Consider the following 17290-nt stretch of genomic DNA (forward strand, 5'->3'; position numbering starts at 1 on the left):
AGCAATCGACAGGCAGACAGGGGAGGGATACTTGTTCATGGAAGACACAGTATAACATGGTATTCTGTGTGCCACAGAAGGGAATGTATCCTAGTACCGCATGAACTTTATGTAAGGGCTGAATAGAGAGGAGAACAAAATGAGATGGGAAGACTCAATTTTATGAGACCAGCCAGAACCGCCATGAGGATTGGCTCTAGTCTCATGAGGTGGCCTCACGCTGCAAGAGGTGTGAGCAGCCATACACTGGAGCACCGATGCTTACTTCACCTGGTCTTCTGAACATCTTCCATACAAGCTCTGACAGCAGACCATTATTATTTTTATGTAACGTGCCTTTAGATCAATTAGAATCTTCCATGCAGAGTTTGGATTAGGAGAGAACGAAGAATTATGTTGGGTTGGTTACTGATATATGGCTGGAACATAGAAAAAAGTGACAGATAACTATGCAACAGACAAAGCTGTAGTACTGAGGTGTGAATAGTGATTACTCTGATAGTCTGCTTTACTACATGAAGAAAATTCCACAGGTCAACACCAGCAATCTAAAATTATAAATATGTTGCCGCCCTCCTATAATCATTCTGCAGTACACTACCTTGCTCTAGGTGTTGGTTGTAAGTGACTTACTCGGTCTCATCTTTATGCAGCGTGGCACTATTCAAATGTGTCTCATTGTCATCTGCCACAGAGGCACTGAAGATGTTTAAACGCTACTTTATGTGAACAGGCTTACAGCAACCTGTACAGGCTGCCGGCTGCAAACTACACACATCACAGTGTCTGAGCCCTTGCTGGGCAATACAGCTTTGTGCCCACAGCAGAATGGGCCATGCTCTATTCGCACAGTGAGTGTACCATTTCTACTGACAGTTGATGCCAAAACCTAAACAAGCCCTTTTTGTATACATGTAGTTTAACAGAATAATATCTACAAACTGGCTCTTTGAAGATTTTTGTTCGCTAACATTCCTGGTAATGAACTGGGTTCAGTTTAGGGATTCACTGACTCTGATACAGAAGGGCAATGATAGCATTGTGAGCTATCATGAAACGACTGTACGATGGCGTATTTTATGGCATAGACACATCTAAAGAAACTCAGTGGCAAAAATTATAGAGTTAGAAATACGCACACACACATCCAGAACTGAGAGACACAAGTGAGTGGGCTGTCTCACACTAACCTGATTTTTGGCGGTGGATCGTACAGCAGCGGGCTCACTTCGATCAAGTCTTGTGGCTGCTTCCACATGGCATCCGCCCACCCCTGAGTGGCCATCACCTCACGGGTTCGTGTCTTCATAAATTCGATGGCGGCCCGCCTGAGGTCGCTGCAGGAGTGGCGGACTGCGAGGGCGGCTGCAGCCGCCGCGGTCTCCACAGTCAATTGAGCGGCCACCTGCCGCTCACACTCCGCCTTCAGCCCCGACACGCCGTACTTGTCCGCTGCGGCCAGCAGCTGGCTGGCCATCGCGGGCAGCTGGGGGGCCCGCAGGGTGTACAGGTAGGAGACCAGCTGCCTCAGCACGGGGCCCCCCACGTCGGCGATGCTCACCACACCAGTGCTCGCCTCGAGGGTGTCGTGGGCGAACATGGCGGCGAACACGGGGCTCCTGTCCACCAGGACGGCCCTGTGCGCCACCAGCCGCGTCTCGCCTGCCACGAGCGTCACCATGGCGTCGTCCCCGGCGTCTAGGAGGGCACCCAGGCCCACGGCCACCGTCTCCGTGACGTCCTTATCTGCTTCCATTGCTGACGATTCTGAAACACGACATCATCGAGCAGCCCTTTCAGCTTACAGGTGACTGTCGATACTTCTACCGGAAACAGACACACCTGTCTACAGCGACACTTTCTGTCAGACTGATGCCATTGGTGAATAACTGCAATTCTTTAATATTACCGTTTTCAAGGGTTTTTTTCAGTTCATTTTATTAGGAGAACAAGCTCCATAAGCGGCAGGGGAGCGCCACTCGCGGGCGCGGACCGAGAAGGGAACACCAGGAGGCCACCACCGCAGTTCGAGACGGCCAGAGCGGGCGTGGACGGAATAGGGAACACCTAGAGCGGCAGGATAGCGCGACTCGCGGGCGCGGACCGACTAGGGAACGGCAAACAGAACACCAGGCACCGGGCAGACATAAATGTGCGACCCGGTCCAGCAAGCAGCCATCCAACAGCTCCGCGATCAGGGCCTGAAAATAAAGACTGCGTGGAGAATCACCTCAAAGGCAAATAACGCCCCAACTGAAAAATACAGGGTCATCACGCACGATCCGCAAACGGTGGACAAAATGCTGGCGGAAGGCGCGGTGATAGACTACAAAAGAAGAGCCGCAGAACCCCCACACGACCCCCCTCCACAACCGGCACAGTGCGGGAAGTGCCTCACATTCAGCCACACAACAGCCAAATGCACTGAACAAGTGAAATGCGCGCGATGTGCAGGCGCCCACAGCCTCTCCCAGTGCAAACAAATGGAGAGGCAACAGTGCTCCAACTGTGGCGGAGAACACTCGGCACTGTCCTGCAAGTGCCCCCAGCGCCCAAAAAAGGCCTCTAGCAGTGAAACCACGGCCCCCATCAAAACAATTGATGGCCCAGCGCCCCTCCCAGCAGAAGAAATTTTTCCAGAAGAGGTAGTGCTGAAGGACGACCTCATCAGACTCCTCACAACGGTCTTGCTGGATTTATTTCAAGACCGCCGTGAAGAAGTTAAAAGATTCATTGACCACGACCCCACTCACCCTCCCCCACCCCACCGCAAGACCCACGACACCACAACCAGCGCGAAACACAAACACACACAATGAAGTAGGAAAGTACACCGCACCCACCCGCCCATCTTACCCCCCTCCCTTAACATGGGCGAAGCCAGTGAAGTAAATCACCTGAACCTCCTTTTCGCAAACACGAAAGGAATTAAATCCAAACGCCCCATACTAATGCACATGCTCCACCAAGAAAACATACACGTCGCTGCTTTCGCCGAAACATGGCTCAAAGACAGGACCAAATGCGATGTCCCAAAATATAATACATTTAGGAAAGACAGGCAGGAGGGCAGAGGAGGGGTGGCTATCTACGTCAGCAACACTATTGCGGCGAAAGAGGTCACCCTCCCTGCTGCTTTTGACAACACGGAAGCCATTGCGGTTGAGATAAAAGACAACAACAGGCGAACACTCAAAATAGCGTGCATGTATAACCCCCCAGGGACTGCGCTGCAGGTCCAGTTCATCCAGTACTTTACTTCACTTCCTCGATCTATCTTAGTAGGAGACTTTAATGCCAGACACCACAGACTTGGCGACAGAGTAGACAATGGAAATGGACGCAGACTATTTGACCTCCTGACCACAGACCCGACCCTTCGACTTCCACTAAATGAACCTACTTTCATAGGACACCAAGGTATCTCAGCCCCAGACCACATCCTACACAGCCCCGACTTACACAACTCACTCCACCTACCCCGAATCGGAGACTCCATTACCAGCGACCACCTACCCATCCTCTTTTCCACATCCGCCAACCTCCCCCCTCCACCCCATCCCCACAGAAGAACAATAAGCCAGTATAATAGAGCAGACTGGGAAAAATACCAGGACACTATCAACCGTGAGCTATCCATTCCCATAACAATCACTGACGAAGACGACTTACATCTGGTCACCAACAAACTTGAAACGGCTATCACCAAAGCGGTCCAGGAAGCAATCCCCACCAAAGTAGTAGAAAACTGGAAACCCACCATCCCAGAAGCAGCACTACAACTAATACGACAGAAAAAACGACTACAGAGACAGATGAGACGAGACGACAATCCAGACCTAAAAAGACAATGGAACAGAATAAACGCCAGAATTAAAAGACTAATATCTCAACACAGACAACGACAATGGGACGACACATGCAGCAAACTGGACTACAGGAGTGGGGGCAAGTTCTGGAAGAGTTTCAAAACACTCACAGGGCAACGCCAGACACACGCCAACACCCTGACAGTAAACAATGAACCTTCAACAGACCCCCTCGAGCAAGCAACAGCCTTTAAACAAACACTACAAGACGTATACTCATTCCCAAACGACAACAGATTTGATGACACATTCAGACGACATGTAGACATACAACTAGGAACCCTGATAAACGCCCCAACAACCGAAACCGAAGAACAGCAGGCCCTCACCAAAGACATCACAGACATAGAAATAGAAAACGCAATCTTCTCAGGACGCAACTCCGCCACCGGACAGAATGAAATTAGACGTATTCACCTACAAAAAGCCCTCCTCCACGTCATAATTCCCATCCTATCCCTTATCTTTAATTACTGCCTACACAATGAGACAATACCAACAAACTGGAAGACAAGCAAGACTATAATGATACCTAAATCTGACAAACCTAGGACAGACCCAAAATCATACAGACCGATATCCCTACTGGACGTGATAGGGAAAACATACGAACGGATAATAACGGACCACATAAGGACTTACGTCGAGACGAAAAACCTACTCCCCCTCACACAAGCAGGATTCAGACACAACCACTCGACCAATGACCCCCTCCTTAAACTGACAGACAGCATCACCAAAGGGTTCAACCAGGGACACTGCACACTCGCAGTGTTCCTGGCCATAGAACGGGCCTTCGACAAACTATGGCACCAGGGCCTGCTGTTCAAACTAATCAGCATCGGCATCCCAACCAAAGTAGTCAGGATTATCCAATCCTATATCACCAACCGGACCTGCAGGGTTCACGTCGCAAATCAGGTATCAGAAGCCTTTACCCCACAAGCTGGCGTCCCCCAAGGTGGCATCTTGTCCCCACTACTGTACACACTTTACACTGCTGACATACCTACCGTAACGACTCCCCACGAAGAAATGGGACTATAATCAGACGACACGGCTTACTGGTGTATGGAACTACGCACAACGACACTGCAACGAAAAACGACCACATACCTCCACCGCCTAGAAACCTGGATGGCAAAATGGAGGATACGACCTAACCCAACCAAGACACAGACAGTCCTCTTCAGACACAGACACTTAACAAAAAAGAAACAACAGAACGAACAGGACATCCGACTAACCCTCTGGAACAGCCCCCTACAACTAAACGACACAGCTAGATACCTCAGAGTATACCTAGACAAACATCTCAACTGGAAAACCCACCTGACGTACCTCCTTAACAAAACCCGACTCAGACAAAACCTAATACGACAAGTGCAAGGACGCTTCCATGGCTGTAACACTCAAACGGCACTACATACCTACAAAACCTTCATTCGTCCAGTTCTAGAGTATGCGGCAGCCCCCCTGGGAGGCATACATGCACCGATTGCAAAAAGACTGTACAGCACAGAGCGCAGACTAATACGAAGTATCGCAAGGCTGCCGTATCTGACACCAAGCAATGAAGTATATGAGACAACCAGAATGGAACCACTACAAACCAGATTAGCCAAAATGAGAGCCAGATACAGAAATCATATCCTAAACAAAAGACTGGACATGGAGGACCTAATCACAGTCAACCACAGAACAAAAAGGAAACCCAAATACAAATACACAACACCCACCCACACAATCGCCCACAACACAGCTAAGATGTACCCCGATCTCGCCCCAATCCTAGCACCACTAACAGCAAACACCACCATCCCCCCCACACCTAGACGAAAGGACTCAAGCATAAAACACAAACACACACGAACATGGCCCACAAAGAACCACCAAAATACACCTAACCCAACTCCCTCTACTCCCCCTCCCTCGCTCTGTACACTAAATAAGAAATACAAAACAAATGCATATGTATAGTAGAATAAGCAATTGCCCATATTATAAGATATCTGTAATTATAAACTATTAACGAATAAGAACAAATGAATTGTAAAATAAACAGATGAAAAACGAAACTGTAATGTAATATTAACCTAATTATTAAAATACCACTGAAATTGCTAAAACACTATTGTAGTTTTCCAAATCTCATTATATTCGTTAAAATATCACTAAAACTGCTAAAATATCATTGAAATTGTTAAAATCCCAAAGTAAATGTTAAAATATGTGAAGATCATTGTAATTGTTAAAGACCAAAAGGAAACTTGCACTATGTAGCAAGACAAATGTAAAAATTGTATAAAAATAAAATGTACAAACCCATGGCTGAAGAGGGCAAATAGCAAGCCCTAAAACAGCCCGCTCTGTCCCCTCTGGGCAGAGAATGAAAAGTGCAAAAAAAAAAAAAAAAAAAAAAAACAGCAAGCAGCCAGTCTCAGGGAACACCTGATGAAGACGTCAAGTGATGACGTCGAAATATCGCGTTTGCAAGACGCTGATATCCGGCAGAAAACCCGATTTCCACGAGATCTCATATAGATCATTGTCATACTGACAAACGCCATATGAACTAGCGTGACAAATTTTTAAGACACTGTGAATGCAGGCGACGGAAAATTTTCTGTTGTAACAGCCACCCGTTGCTGGCAGGATTTTTCATGTGTGTTCGACCCTGACAAACAACTTACAGAGAAATTGGGCGTGGAACTGTACGCAAAAATGGATAACGCTAGATTTTAATGTGGCCCTGTCACCCCTAATTAATCTGCGGTGGTAGTATTGGCGACAAATCACACCTATTTTTACTTCCAAATATGAATGATCACGGACACTTAGGGGGTTCAATGACACCAGACACATACACAAAAATAAAATAAAGCGAAAGAGTGAATTCAGGATCAACTACTGAAAGTAAAGGCTCTACTGAATCACAATAATTTTATTCTAATCTTCAGATCAATGCTGAATAAAACACAAAGAACAATTTACAAATTACCCTCCTCACTAGCATTGGCAGTGAACTGTGTTAATCGGTCCAAATGCGATCTCTCATAACTTGGCTCACCGACTGACATCGACACAAAACGCAAAATACGAAGAACCTCTACACCCCAAAGTATCGTGAAGCCTCTGTGGGAACAGCAACTGCACGCGATCCAACTATTTAACGTTACTCCTAACACAGGCCGAAGCGGGAGCGATCTCACCGTAATATTCCTGTTGCAGCGGCGGTCTCCGACGCCGACGGCGCCGCCGTCCGATCGGCGTGTGGCGTCTCGGAAAGTGCACTCCTACAATACTCGGACAACAGACCGCTGTCCGTAAACTTCTCTAATTACGACAGTCTTCCCCGCACCAAAGAGCTGGCGCGGCTAACGTCGTCTCAGAACGAGAGACCAAGACGGGAGACGACTTGACTAACGCCCTCTCAGTACGAAAGCCCGGAACGGAAGACCTCGACAGACAGTCGAGCAATATCGCCCTTCACCTCTGTTGTCCCACCTCAACTTTTACCGAGCCAAACACACCGCGAGACAGGCTCAAAATACCCATTTTGCATGTGCCGCCCAATGTATGGCCTGGGAATCTTAAGTTTTTTCCAAAGCTAGAGCCACACGTGCAGGCAAGAATAGTTTTACTGGAATTTTTCTCCTAAGAGACCACTCGAGATTTTCCCGACAAAATTCCCCGTCGTAGCGAACACAGACTCCTGCAATGAAAGTTTTGATATTCGGAACTCCTGGCCTGCCCCACTTGAGTTACTCGAAGGCGTAAAATTAGTGGGACATAGGCGAGGGCACGCGCAGGAAAGCCTGTCCAGCTACCCGTTGCTCTGTTTTGGTAAACACCTGAGCATCTGCAGCCTCCGAGGCTGGCGGTAGCTGTGGCCTCTCTAAACGGATTACAGAACTTCCCCAGTTAACCATTTCTGCCGTCAGGCTGCGGCCTTCTGCGGCTAGGCGGGGAGGTAGCCGAGCTCTGTCTCGCATACTGCATTTCTGCAAAGTTTTACGATTAGAAAAACGCGTAATTCTCACTGTATTACCTAGCCTGCGTGCCGATGTGTTTCCACATACATTTCCTACACCGTATTTTAGATCATTTACCAACTACTCATCTCCAAAGCGACAGCGCCGCTCTCAGTCGTTTTTATTGACGTCAAGTGCTCGCAAAGTGATTATAGTCACGTTAAATGGACTCCTGTAAGGTGCAGGACCGATGCCACCTTACAGTATCAAATAATGTTAAGTAAGTTTATGCTAAAAGGGAAGTTAATTCGAGTGCAAATCAAAACAGTTAATCACGTAAAGTATAAATAAAATATCAAAGTTAAATATTTATTTCCGAAAAAAGTACAATTCGAAAGTGTGTAATTTGGTGATTGGTCAGTCATGAAAAGCCCGGGCTAACGCGGGCGGGTAATGTATTTCTATTGGCCTTAAAGAAAACTGATCAATCAGAAAGGAGTATTCTTCGTGCGTCTTTTGTCTTGGATACAGAATGCTTACGCCAGTCTAGAGGAGTCGGAGTCCAGCCTTTCAATGGTACGGTTGTGTGTAGTATGAGCTCCAAAGGAAGTTATAATTTGCCAGTTTTAGCTGTGGTACACGACTCAAAAGTGCTTTAAAGTGATGGCAAATTTATTCTGTTTTTTTTTTTTAGAAAGTACGGATTTTGTAAGTAATTTTGTGCATGAGAAAAGACAAATTCCGCTTGGCATATAGAGCAGATCGGTGACCGAAACCTTGATTGTATTAGATACCGATGAACTTAATAGTGTGGCGAGCATTATCGTATAAGAGCAATTCTTACTTAGTAGCTGTTCAGATTTCGGGACACACGTTGCCATAGACTTGCTAACGTGAATGAAAGGGTTAGTGCATGGCTGTGTTAGGATTAGCACGGGCTTCGCAGCGAACTTGTGATTCTAACTTCAGATTATACCGAAGTTTTGAGTACTTCTACCTTTTACTCAAAATTAAGACCTTTTCCGAATTCTTAGAATAGTTACGTTGTATGCAGCAGCCTAGGGCGGGTCGCAGTACGGTAGGTTTCTGCTCGGCTTTCCTACCGGCGATCTGCTGCAACGAGTTCACAGGCAGGTGCAGGACAGAAGGAACCGCGCTGCCCCACATGGTGCACAGGCCGGGAAAACAGTTAAAAAGCCGTAGTACATTGAATCCGTGGTTAAGAGAAACTTTGTGAGAGACCTAATATTGAATGATAATGAAAAATTTAGTAAATTGTTACATGCAGAAGTTTGAATGGAAACCGTTTCAAGTTGCCAGACATACTTAGAAGAAAGATGTTGAACAGTCACAATAACAACGAGGGCACATCGAAGCAGCAGACGGCGTCACAGCGGTATCAACGACCAGCGGTACGGCAGGGCCGCGATGCCAACTTACACGACGAGCGGGGACCCTGAAACTGGTACGGCAGACGGAGGGGGTCGGACTCTCAGGTTTAGCACGCCGAGGCTGCATCATTCAACGAAAGGTAAGTTTGTTACATTTGTTGTGTGTGTGTGTGTGTGTGTGTGTGTGTGTGTGTGTGTGTGTGTGTGTGTGTGTGTGTGCGCGCGTATGTGCGCGCGTGTGCGCGCGCGCGTGTGCGCGCGCGCGTGTGCGCGCGCGCGTGTGCGCGCGCGCGTGTGCGCGCGCGCGTGTGCGCGCGCGCGCGCGCGTATTGAGAGACTGAGTAACATGGAAAGTGAAAGATTTTGTAAATACGAAAAAAGAGGAAGGACTTTCATTCAGTGTAAGTGCTTCGCAGACTAGCAAGCTTCAACAGACAATAGCGACCGATAAGCTACACACATATTATATGAAACACTAATAATCCTCCTAAAATCAACTGAAATCTACCCAGAGTTAATTTGCTAAGGTTATGACACGATTCATACGACATTGCTGCCATTTCGCTCTACTAGCAGTTATAATGATAACTAAAGTACAAGAGAAGGTTTTTGACGATGTTTGTTATTTACGGACAGTGGAGTAGAATCTACTTTAACTATATCAGTTAATGTAACTAGTGGAGGTAATGTAGATCCTGAAAGTGACATTAAGTATGAATTCGGTAATGTCTCCTACATCTGACATCATTCTCACTGCAAAGACCGACTTCTTTGGGCGCTTCATCAATTCTGTGGTATGCCCTTCCTAATTGAAATCGAGCAGTTTTCCAAATCTCACATTAACCTTGGATTAGCGTACTCACACTTTCCCCAATACACCTATCTTGTACAAGTCAGGAGTAAACGAATCTGTCACATTACGTATATGTTTTTTGTTCTATTACAAGGCTTTACACTTATTCTATTAAGTGAGCAGCACAGGAAATTAAGCTTCGAATTTAACCTACAGTATTCAGTTTACATGTTACTTCGTACTTATAAACGCACGTTGTTAACATTTTACTTCAACAGTGCAGGCCGGCTGTTGTGGCCGAGCGGTTCTAGGCTCTTCAGTCTGGAACCGCACGCCCGCTACGGTCGCGGGTTCGAATCCTGCCTCGGGCGCAGATGTGTGTGATGTCCTTAGGTTGGTTAGGTCTAAGTATTTCTAAGTTCTATGGGACTGATGACCTCAGATGTGAAGTCCCATAGTGGTCAGAGCCATTTGAACCATTTTTAAACAGAGCTGTGGCGAAGTTCCGCCTACTTTCTGTTGCAGCTGCGAGGATAATATTTCCAATAGCGACCGATAAGCTACACACATATTATATGAAACACTAATAATCCTTCTAAAATCAACTGAAATCTACCCAGAGTTAATTTGCTAAGGTTATGACACGATTCATACGACATTGCTGCCATTTCGCACTACTAGCAGTTATAGTCATAACTAAAATGATGGATTACAACCATGTCGTTATTTAACTTAACCCCGTCGCAGTATTTGGTAGTGAAAAATAACTTGACAGTTATTGATAACCGTTAAAAATAATGGTTATCAAGAATAACTGGAACCGTGATAACGGTTACTCCAGAATAACCGTTTGGCCCACCACTAGCAAGAAGTGTTGTCCGTGGGCGCGTAGGAGGGGGCAGAAGTAGGGGGAGGGGTAGGGAGGGGAGAGCTGCCGGCGGCCGACAGGTGGTGGGGGGCAGGCGCGGTGCGCGGCGAGGTCTGCGGAACACGGCCAGGACAGTAGAGGTGGGCCAAACGGTTATTCTGGAGTAACCGTTATCACAGTTCCAGTTATTCTTTGATAACCGTTATCGTTAACGGTTATTAATAACTGCCAAGTTATTTTTCGCTAGCGAATACCGATAACTCCTACAGTTAAATAACGACATAGTTGGAATCCATCAGTTTAGTTATCAGTATAACTGCGAGTAGTGTGAAATAGCAGGAATGTCGTATGAATCGTGTCATAACCTCAGCTTATTAACTCCGGGTACATTTTAGTTGATGTTAGAACGATTATTAGTGTTTCAGATTATATGTTTGTAGGTTATCGGTCGCTATTAGAAATATTATCTTCGCAGCTGCGACAGAAAGTACGCGGAACTTCGCCAAAGCACTGTTTAAGTAAAATGTTAACAACGTGCGTTTTTAAGTATGAAGTAATATGTAAACTGAGTACTGTAGGTTAAATTCGAAGCTTAATTTCTTGTGCTGCTCACATAATAGAATAAAGTGTACAGCCTTGTAATACAACAAAAAATATACGTAATGTGACAGATTCGTTTACTCCTGTGCTGTAAAAGCTAGTCCTATTGGGGAAAGTGAGTACGCTAATCCAAGTTTTATGTCAGATTTGCAAACTGCTCGATTTCTCCAGCGACAGCATGTTTATAACATATGAAGACATGCAGATCGAAAAGGTTGACAGTGTTACATTTCTGGGATTACAACTCGATAATAAATTCAGTTGGGAAGGGCATACCACATTTTTTCATTCTATTATTTCATAAGGGAACATATACTGTGGTAACTCATCAAACGTAGCAAAAGTTTTTCGCATGTAAAAGCGTGTAATAAAAATCGTTTGTGGTATCAATTCAAGAACATCATGTAGGAACCTGTTCAAGGAACTTTGTATTCTAACCACTGCTTCCTAGTATATTTATTCCTTAATGAAATTTGTTACAAGTATTTCCAACCAATAGCTTAATACATAATATCAGTACTAGAAATGGGAACAGCAATCTACATAAAGACCTAAAATTACTTACCTTGGTCCAAAAGGGGTCCAATATTCAGGAACATGCACTTTCAATAAGCTGCCAGCAAGTCAGCAACCATTAAAAACTTGGTTTCAGATAAGGCACGGTTTACAGTGTGTTTGAATGACTATTTGATACATAAGTGTCTGATTCCACCCATCATCAATATGCCGGAAATGTCTATTTTAAGTGTGTCTATGACGTCACTACATACACATGGCAACAAACACGAAGGTACATATAAATAATACAATAACATTTCCCACCAAAAATACAATCAAACCAATGGGACAACTGCGGGAAGTTGGGGGTTTTAGGGTGAGGACAAGCTAGTAAAAAAAACACACCATGATCCCAAAACACAAAATGAAGAACAAAAAGAAAAAAAATACAGCATTCTGCTACACCAACAAAAATCTGCAGGAATCGGACACTTCCCTTGAACAATATAGGTCAACTATAGGTGACCATACCAAAACACCAATACCCACAACTAAAAGTACGAAAATTGGAATCAGACATTTCCCTTGACCTACATAGGTCAACCTCAGATGACGATACTAAAACATCAACACACACAATTATGAAAATGGGAATCGGTCATTATCCGGTGACCTATATAGGTCCACCACAGCTACTGATGCCAAAAAACCAACACCTACAACTGCGAAAAATAAAACCACAATCCCAGAAGTCCACAAATCAATCATCCCTACATAAATTAAATCACATTCAATACTTCATAAATACACAAAACATCACAGCTAGAAAAAAAAAAAAATTAATTACCACCAGCAAATTCCGGCACTGCAACCTAGATCGACAGCCCCCCCCCCCCACACACACACACACACACACACACAAAAACCAACTCAAACACCGTGCCGTAATGACATTCACACACCACAACACCTTTACGTCGAAGCAGACGGGTGGAATCAGACGCTTCCAGTGACCCCTCCTACTCTGTAGATGAATATCGTAACAGAGACTGATAGACCAGCTTAGGTAAAAATTCTGCTATATTTCAGTTTTGACAGCACTTGGTTGCAACAGTCAAGATCGGGTATTCTGTGTACGATAAATTTATTAAAAGTACGTAACTGTGTTTTATTCTGTCAGTGTACCAATTCTGTAAATATTAGCAGTTGCTGTGATATATTCACGTATTTTGACAATCTCCTGACAAATGATGAGGATAATTATTATATTCCACTGTATTATGTTATACTTTCTGACATGTTATTTGTCATTCGCGATGGCCAGCGGCTATTTCCGTAGCAGTACGAAAATATTTGTTCGCTCCAGTTACTATCCTCTCTGGAAATATCACCTGGAACTACGACCTTTAACTGGAGTCACCGAGTCAGGAACGTCTAGACACACAGTTATTCCGTTACCAGCTTCCAGGTTATCTGTGGTGGTAGCCCGATAACTACCAGAGAACTAGAACTACGAGCCAATAACGATAACTGCCAGAGGAGAATACCGGCTCTGACAGTTATTTCCATAGTCGCTCGAATTCCTTAGTAACTTTCCTTGTACTACCCGTCCAAGCTAAATTAACACGTAAGGCGGTGGCTTAAGGGAACGACCGTACTTGTTAATGCCTGTACTGCAGCTCCTATCAGCCACGGCTCGGACATTAACTTTATTTAATTGTTTATGCTAAAAGTAACGAAGGCCCACGAAATAGTACACAGTTCTTATCAACAGATGGCGCGCAGTCTCACAGTTATTCCCATGGTCTATAGAACGCCTTCCAAATGCGCAGTACGATCTTCGGTCAACAGATGGCGCGAGGCACTGTTGACACTAAACAGTTATTGAAATAACTGCCAGAATCAGAGGAACGGTTATCGCAGTAACCGTTACTTCTCAGTAACCGGTTATTTCTATCAGTTACGTTATTTTTTGCCACCTCTACAGGACAGTACTGTGTGGTCGTGAGTGGCTACAGTGCGGTGACATCTGGCGGACACGGATATCCCACGACAGTCCTGTGGGCCCAAACTTGTTATGTGGAGCGACATTAGGAACAGACAGCTGCCACAGGCTGCCGACGAGCAATGCCTTTAAGCCGTCGGCACAGGGACCGTGCATCCGAACGTTGAGCATACCCAGTTTCTGACGTCATAGCGTGGAATAGCACGTTCGGGAGTCTTTCCGAACGTGCAGAGCAATATCTGGCATGTCAGATATTCTGAGCGTGCGTCTGAGCGTTGACCAATGAGATGGCACAACGCCACTTACGTCACACGCACGTCGTCTCCCTTCAGTACAGAGATGTGAGGCGCCATATTGGCATTCATTTCAAGCCTATATGTATATATGCCGTTTCTGAGCACCATCAAATTGAGAATCACTGGAAAACCCGTTGTTAGTTGTGTGATTCCTTCCAGTAAAATAATGACAAACATCTTATTCATGGCAAAAGAATTATTGTAACGAGCGTCTTATGAGAGTAGGCTATTTGAAGGCAGCGACACACTGAAGATCCACCCAAAACGCATTGTTCTTTGTACAATTTGTTATAATTAAATTTCAATTAATAACAATTATATACGATTAAGGTTTTTAGCAAGGCGTAACACAATATTTTTTAAGAAGAGGAAGCGGTTTTTGGTTTTGCGTAATGAGTAGCGTCACTGTCCAGTAATGAGGCTTTGTTTGGGGCGATGGTTCGCGTGTTAACACTCCCAAAAAAAATTTTTCCTAACATTCGCGTTTTTATTTAGTTCTGATACTATATTATTAGTGTAATATAAGTATATGCTATAATATTTGATGTTAGGTAAATATAAGTTCACCTTTTTTTGAGGGGCAACTTTGTTCGATTGGCTTAATTACAGGACAGCTTGCGCTACTTGTATGAAGATATTTTGCTCCTTTTTCTTTTACGCTTCGTAATTCACATGTTGCAAAGATTCTGTTACTGGGTAAGAACAGTGATCAATTAAGACTGGCCTTGGGGTTTTACTAAAATGAGGGAATGATGAAATAATGTTTATCTTATGCGGAGAAGTATTCCAAATTTGTACCGCACTGTTTGTAATGAAACTTTCATAAGCCTGTGTCCTTATTGGTTGGACATGGTACTTTCCTTTTCGTGGACGATGGAGGAAATGTGTGTTTTAATAGAGCTAACGTGCGAATTTTACGCGCGCCCGTTGAGTAAACAGTGTGATTTACGAAGTAAAAACATCCCTGAAACTGCCACTGGAGTGCGTTGCTATCGCGTATACCACGTTGGGGCCCACGTACCGTGTGCACAAGTCGCATCGTTCCTGAGCGTTCAGCAGCACGTTGAACTTGGCACGCTCAACGTTCACGTTCGACAGCACGGTCCGTGTCCCGTCGGCTTTACGTCCCACCAGCAGCAACTCACAGAAGTAAGATCCGACCAGTTTCATCTTTAGGCTGTACGAGGGTGGCCAGCGTAGGAGTTTTTCTTAACTGAATGAAGAGGGTTCAGTGCAGCAACTGTTATAGACTAATTAACTTTACCTCAATCATTTACCTAACAGTCCTATCCATTCACCATTACTGACCCCGAGAACAACACTAGTGAAACTATACTAAAATATTGAAAGTGATTCCTTATTTAATTTCGGTAACCAAGATAAACACGTGCAATTTAGAAAACAGACTGCTATTCAAAACCGCCATTTAACTGCAGCGAACTTTGTTGCTTTTCAAAGCAACTAGTTAAAGAGTAATGACAAAGTTTAAAAGGATAAATTAAATGCCTCTTCACAAAATATTACCACAGAATGATATGTTTTTGTGTGCGGTGCAAACTCTACTCACATTTCCAAATTACGTCAACAGAGTGTTTACACGTCTAGTTCTGCAGGACCAAACTGAGAAGCTAATCTCCAACGTCATGCAAGGTGTCTGTACATAAAAGTACAACACAGAAGTAATAAGAGTGAAATAAAATGTTTATGAACGCAAAAGAGACAAGCCATAAATTTATGTAAACACAGTCAATAACACAACACAGGAACCAGTTTAATATTTCAAGGAACTCCTCGACAGAGCAGGAAGACTGAGCCATGAGGAATCTCATCAATTTCGATTTAAAAGCGCGTGCATTACTGCTAAGATTTTTTAATTCTTGTGCTAGCTTATTGAAAACAGGCGTACCATATACTGCACACCTTATTGTACAAGAGTGAAGGAAGTCCGATCCGGTAAAATTACTGATTCTTCGCTGCATTAAACATTACGAGCTTCCCACGAATAAAAAAATGGCTCTGAGCACTATAGGACTTAACTTCTGAGGTCATCAGTCCCCTAGAACTTGTAAGAGGTGTATTACCCATGCGGTGCCTGCGATATGCAAGGTATAAGAAAATCTCTGATCAGAGAGCAGTGTTGACTGCAGTAGGAACTGTTTAACTGTAGCAGTAAGTTGTTGCTAGTCTGGAGTAGAGATGGGCAAACTGAAACACGTAACTGTTTCGAAACAAATGAAACAGTACAATGTCATGTTTCGATACGCTGTTTCGAAACAGTGAAACAGTTTGTGTTTTGTAATCTAATAAACCTAGACATTTTATCATCTTGAATGTCTACTGTACAGGTATGTCCATATAAACACAAATGAGGTGCGAGAGCGCTAATCATGTCGCAGAAAGTATGAAACTATCACTTAGGCGTCTTGGCAGTTTCGTATTTCATGCAGCAAATGCGCTGCTTTCGTGTCGTGTGACTTTCATACTTTTCAATTGGCTGAGGACAGCCATAGCTGAAGACAGAAGAACCACCACGAACGGAACTGGAGGTGGGAGCAAACTGACGAAACAACGGGTATGCTACTGGGCTACCCACATTCCGTTAGTATGGGTAATATACCCATCCTGCTAATTCCCATGCACACAAAGGGAATCATTGTCGATAATAGGCACAGTGACTATAGACTCTCAAATAATGCCAAATAATTCGAATAAATAACAAAATATAACAGAAAAAATTTTGTCTTTCAAGGTGTGTCGAACCGTTACTATAAATTCACCATGCTTCCCAGCCCTTCCTGTTCACCATTACACTATCAGTGATATGTCAAACAGATTGCTTGCAATTATACCTACATTAAATTTTTGTATATGTATAATAACTGTCACTCTACGCCTTTTTTTATTCAAAATGTTCTAGGTTTACTTGCGTTTCTTAACATGATTACTGTACTTGAACAGAGAAACGTATATTATAAAAAAAAGTGTAATTTAACTGA

At 44.3% G+C, this 17290-nt stretch overlaps 1 protein-coding gene across 1 annotated transcript in view; it reads right to left on the bottom strand.

Annotated features, from left to right (window-relative positions):
• Window positions 1-17290, bottom strand: part of LOC126426421 (ankyrin repeat domain-containing protein 65-like) — a 59947-nt gene that overhangs the window by 13944 nt on the left and 28713 nt on the right. Inside the window, exon 2 of the mRNA XM_050088339.1 lies at window positions 1191-1767. Coding sequence (XP_049944296.1) covers window positions 1191-1756 — 566 coding nt within the window. The 5' untranslated portion in view covers window positions 1757-1767. The remainder of the gene's footprint in view (window positions 1-1190; window positions 1768-17290) is intronic.

Source organism: Schistocerca serialis, chromosome 11, assembly GCF_023864345.2.
Source record: "Schistocerca serialis cubense isolate TAMUIC-IGC-003099 chromosome 11, iqSchSeri2.2, whole genome shotgun sequence".
Classification (NCBI taxonomy): Eukaryota; Metazoa; Arthropoda; class Insecta; order Orthoptera; family Acrididae; genus Schistocerca; species Schistocerca serialis.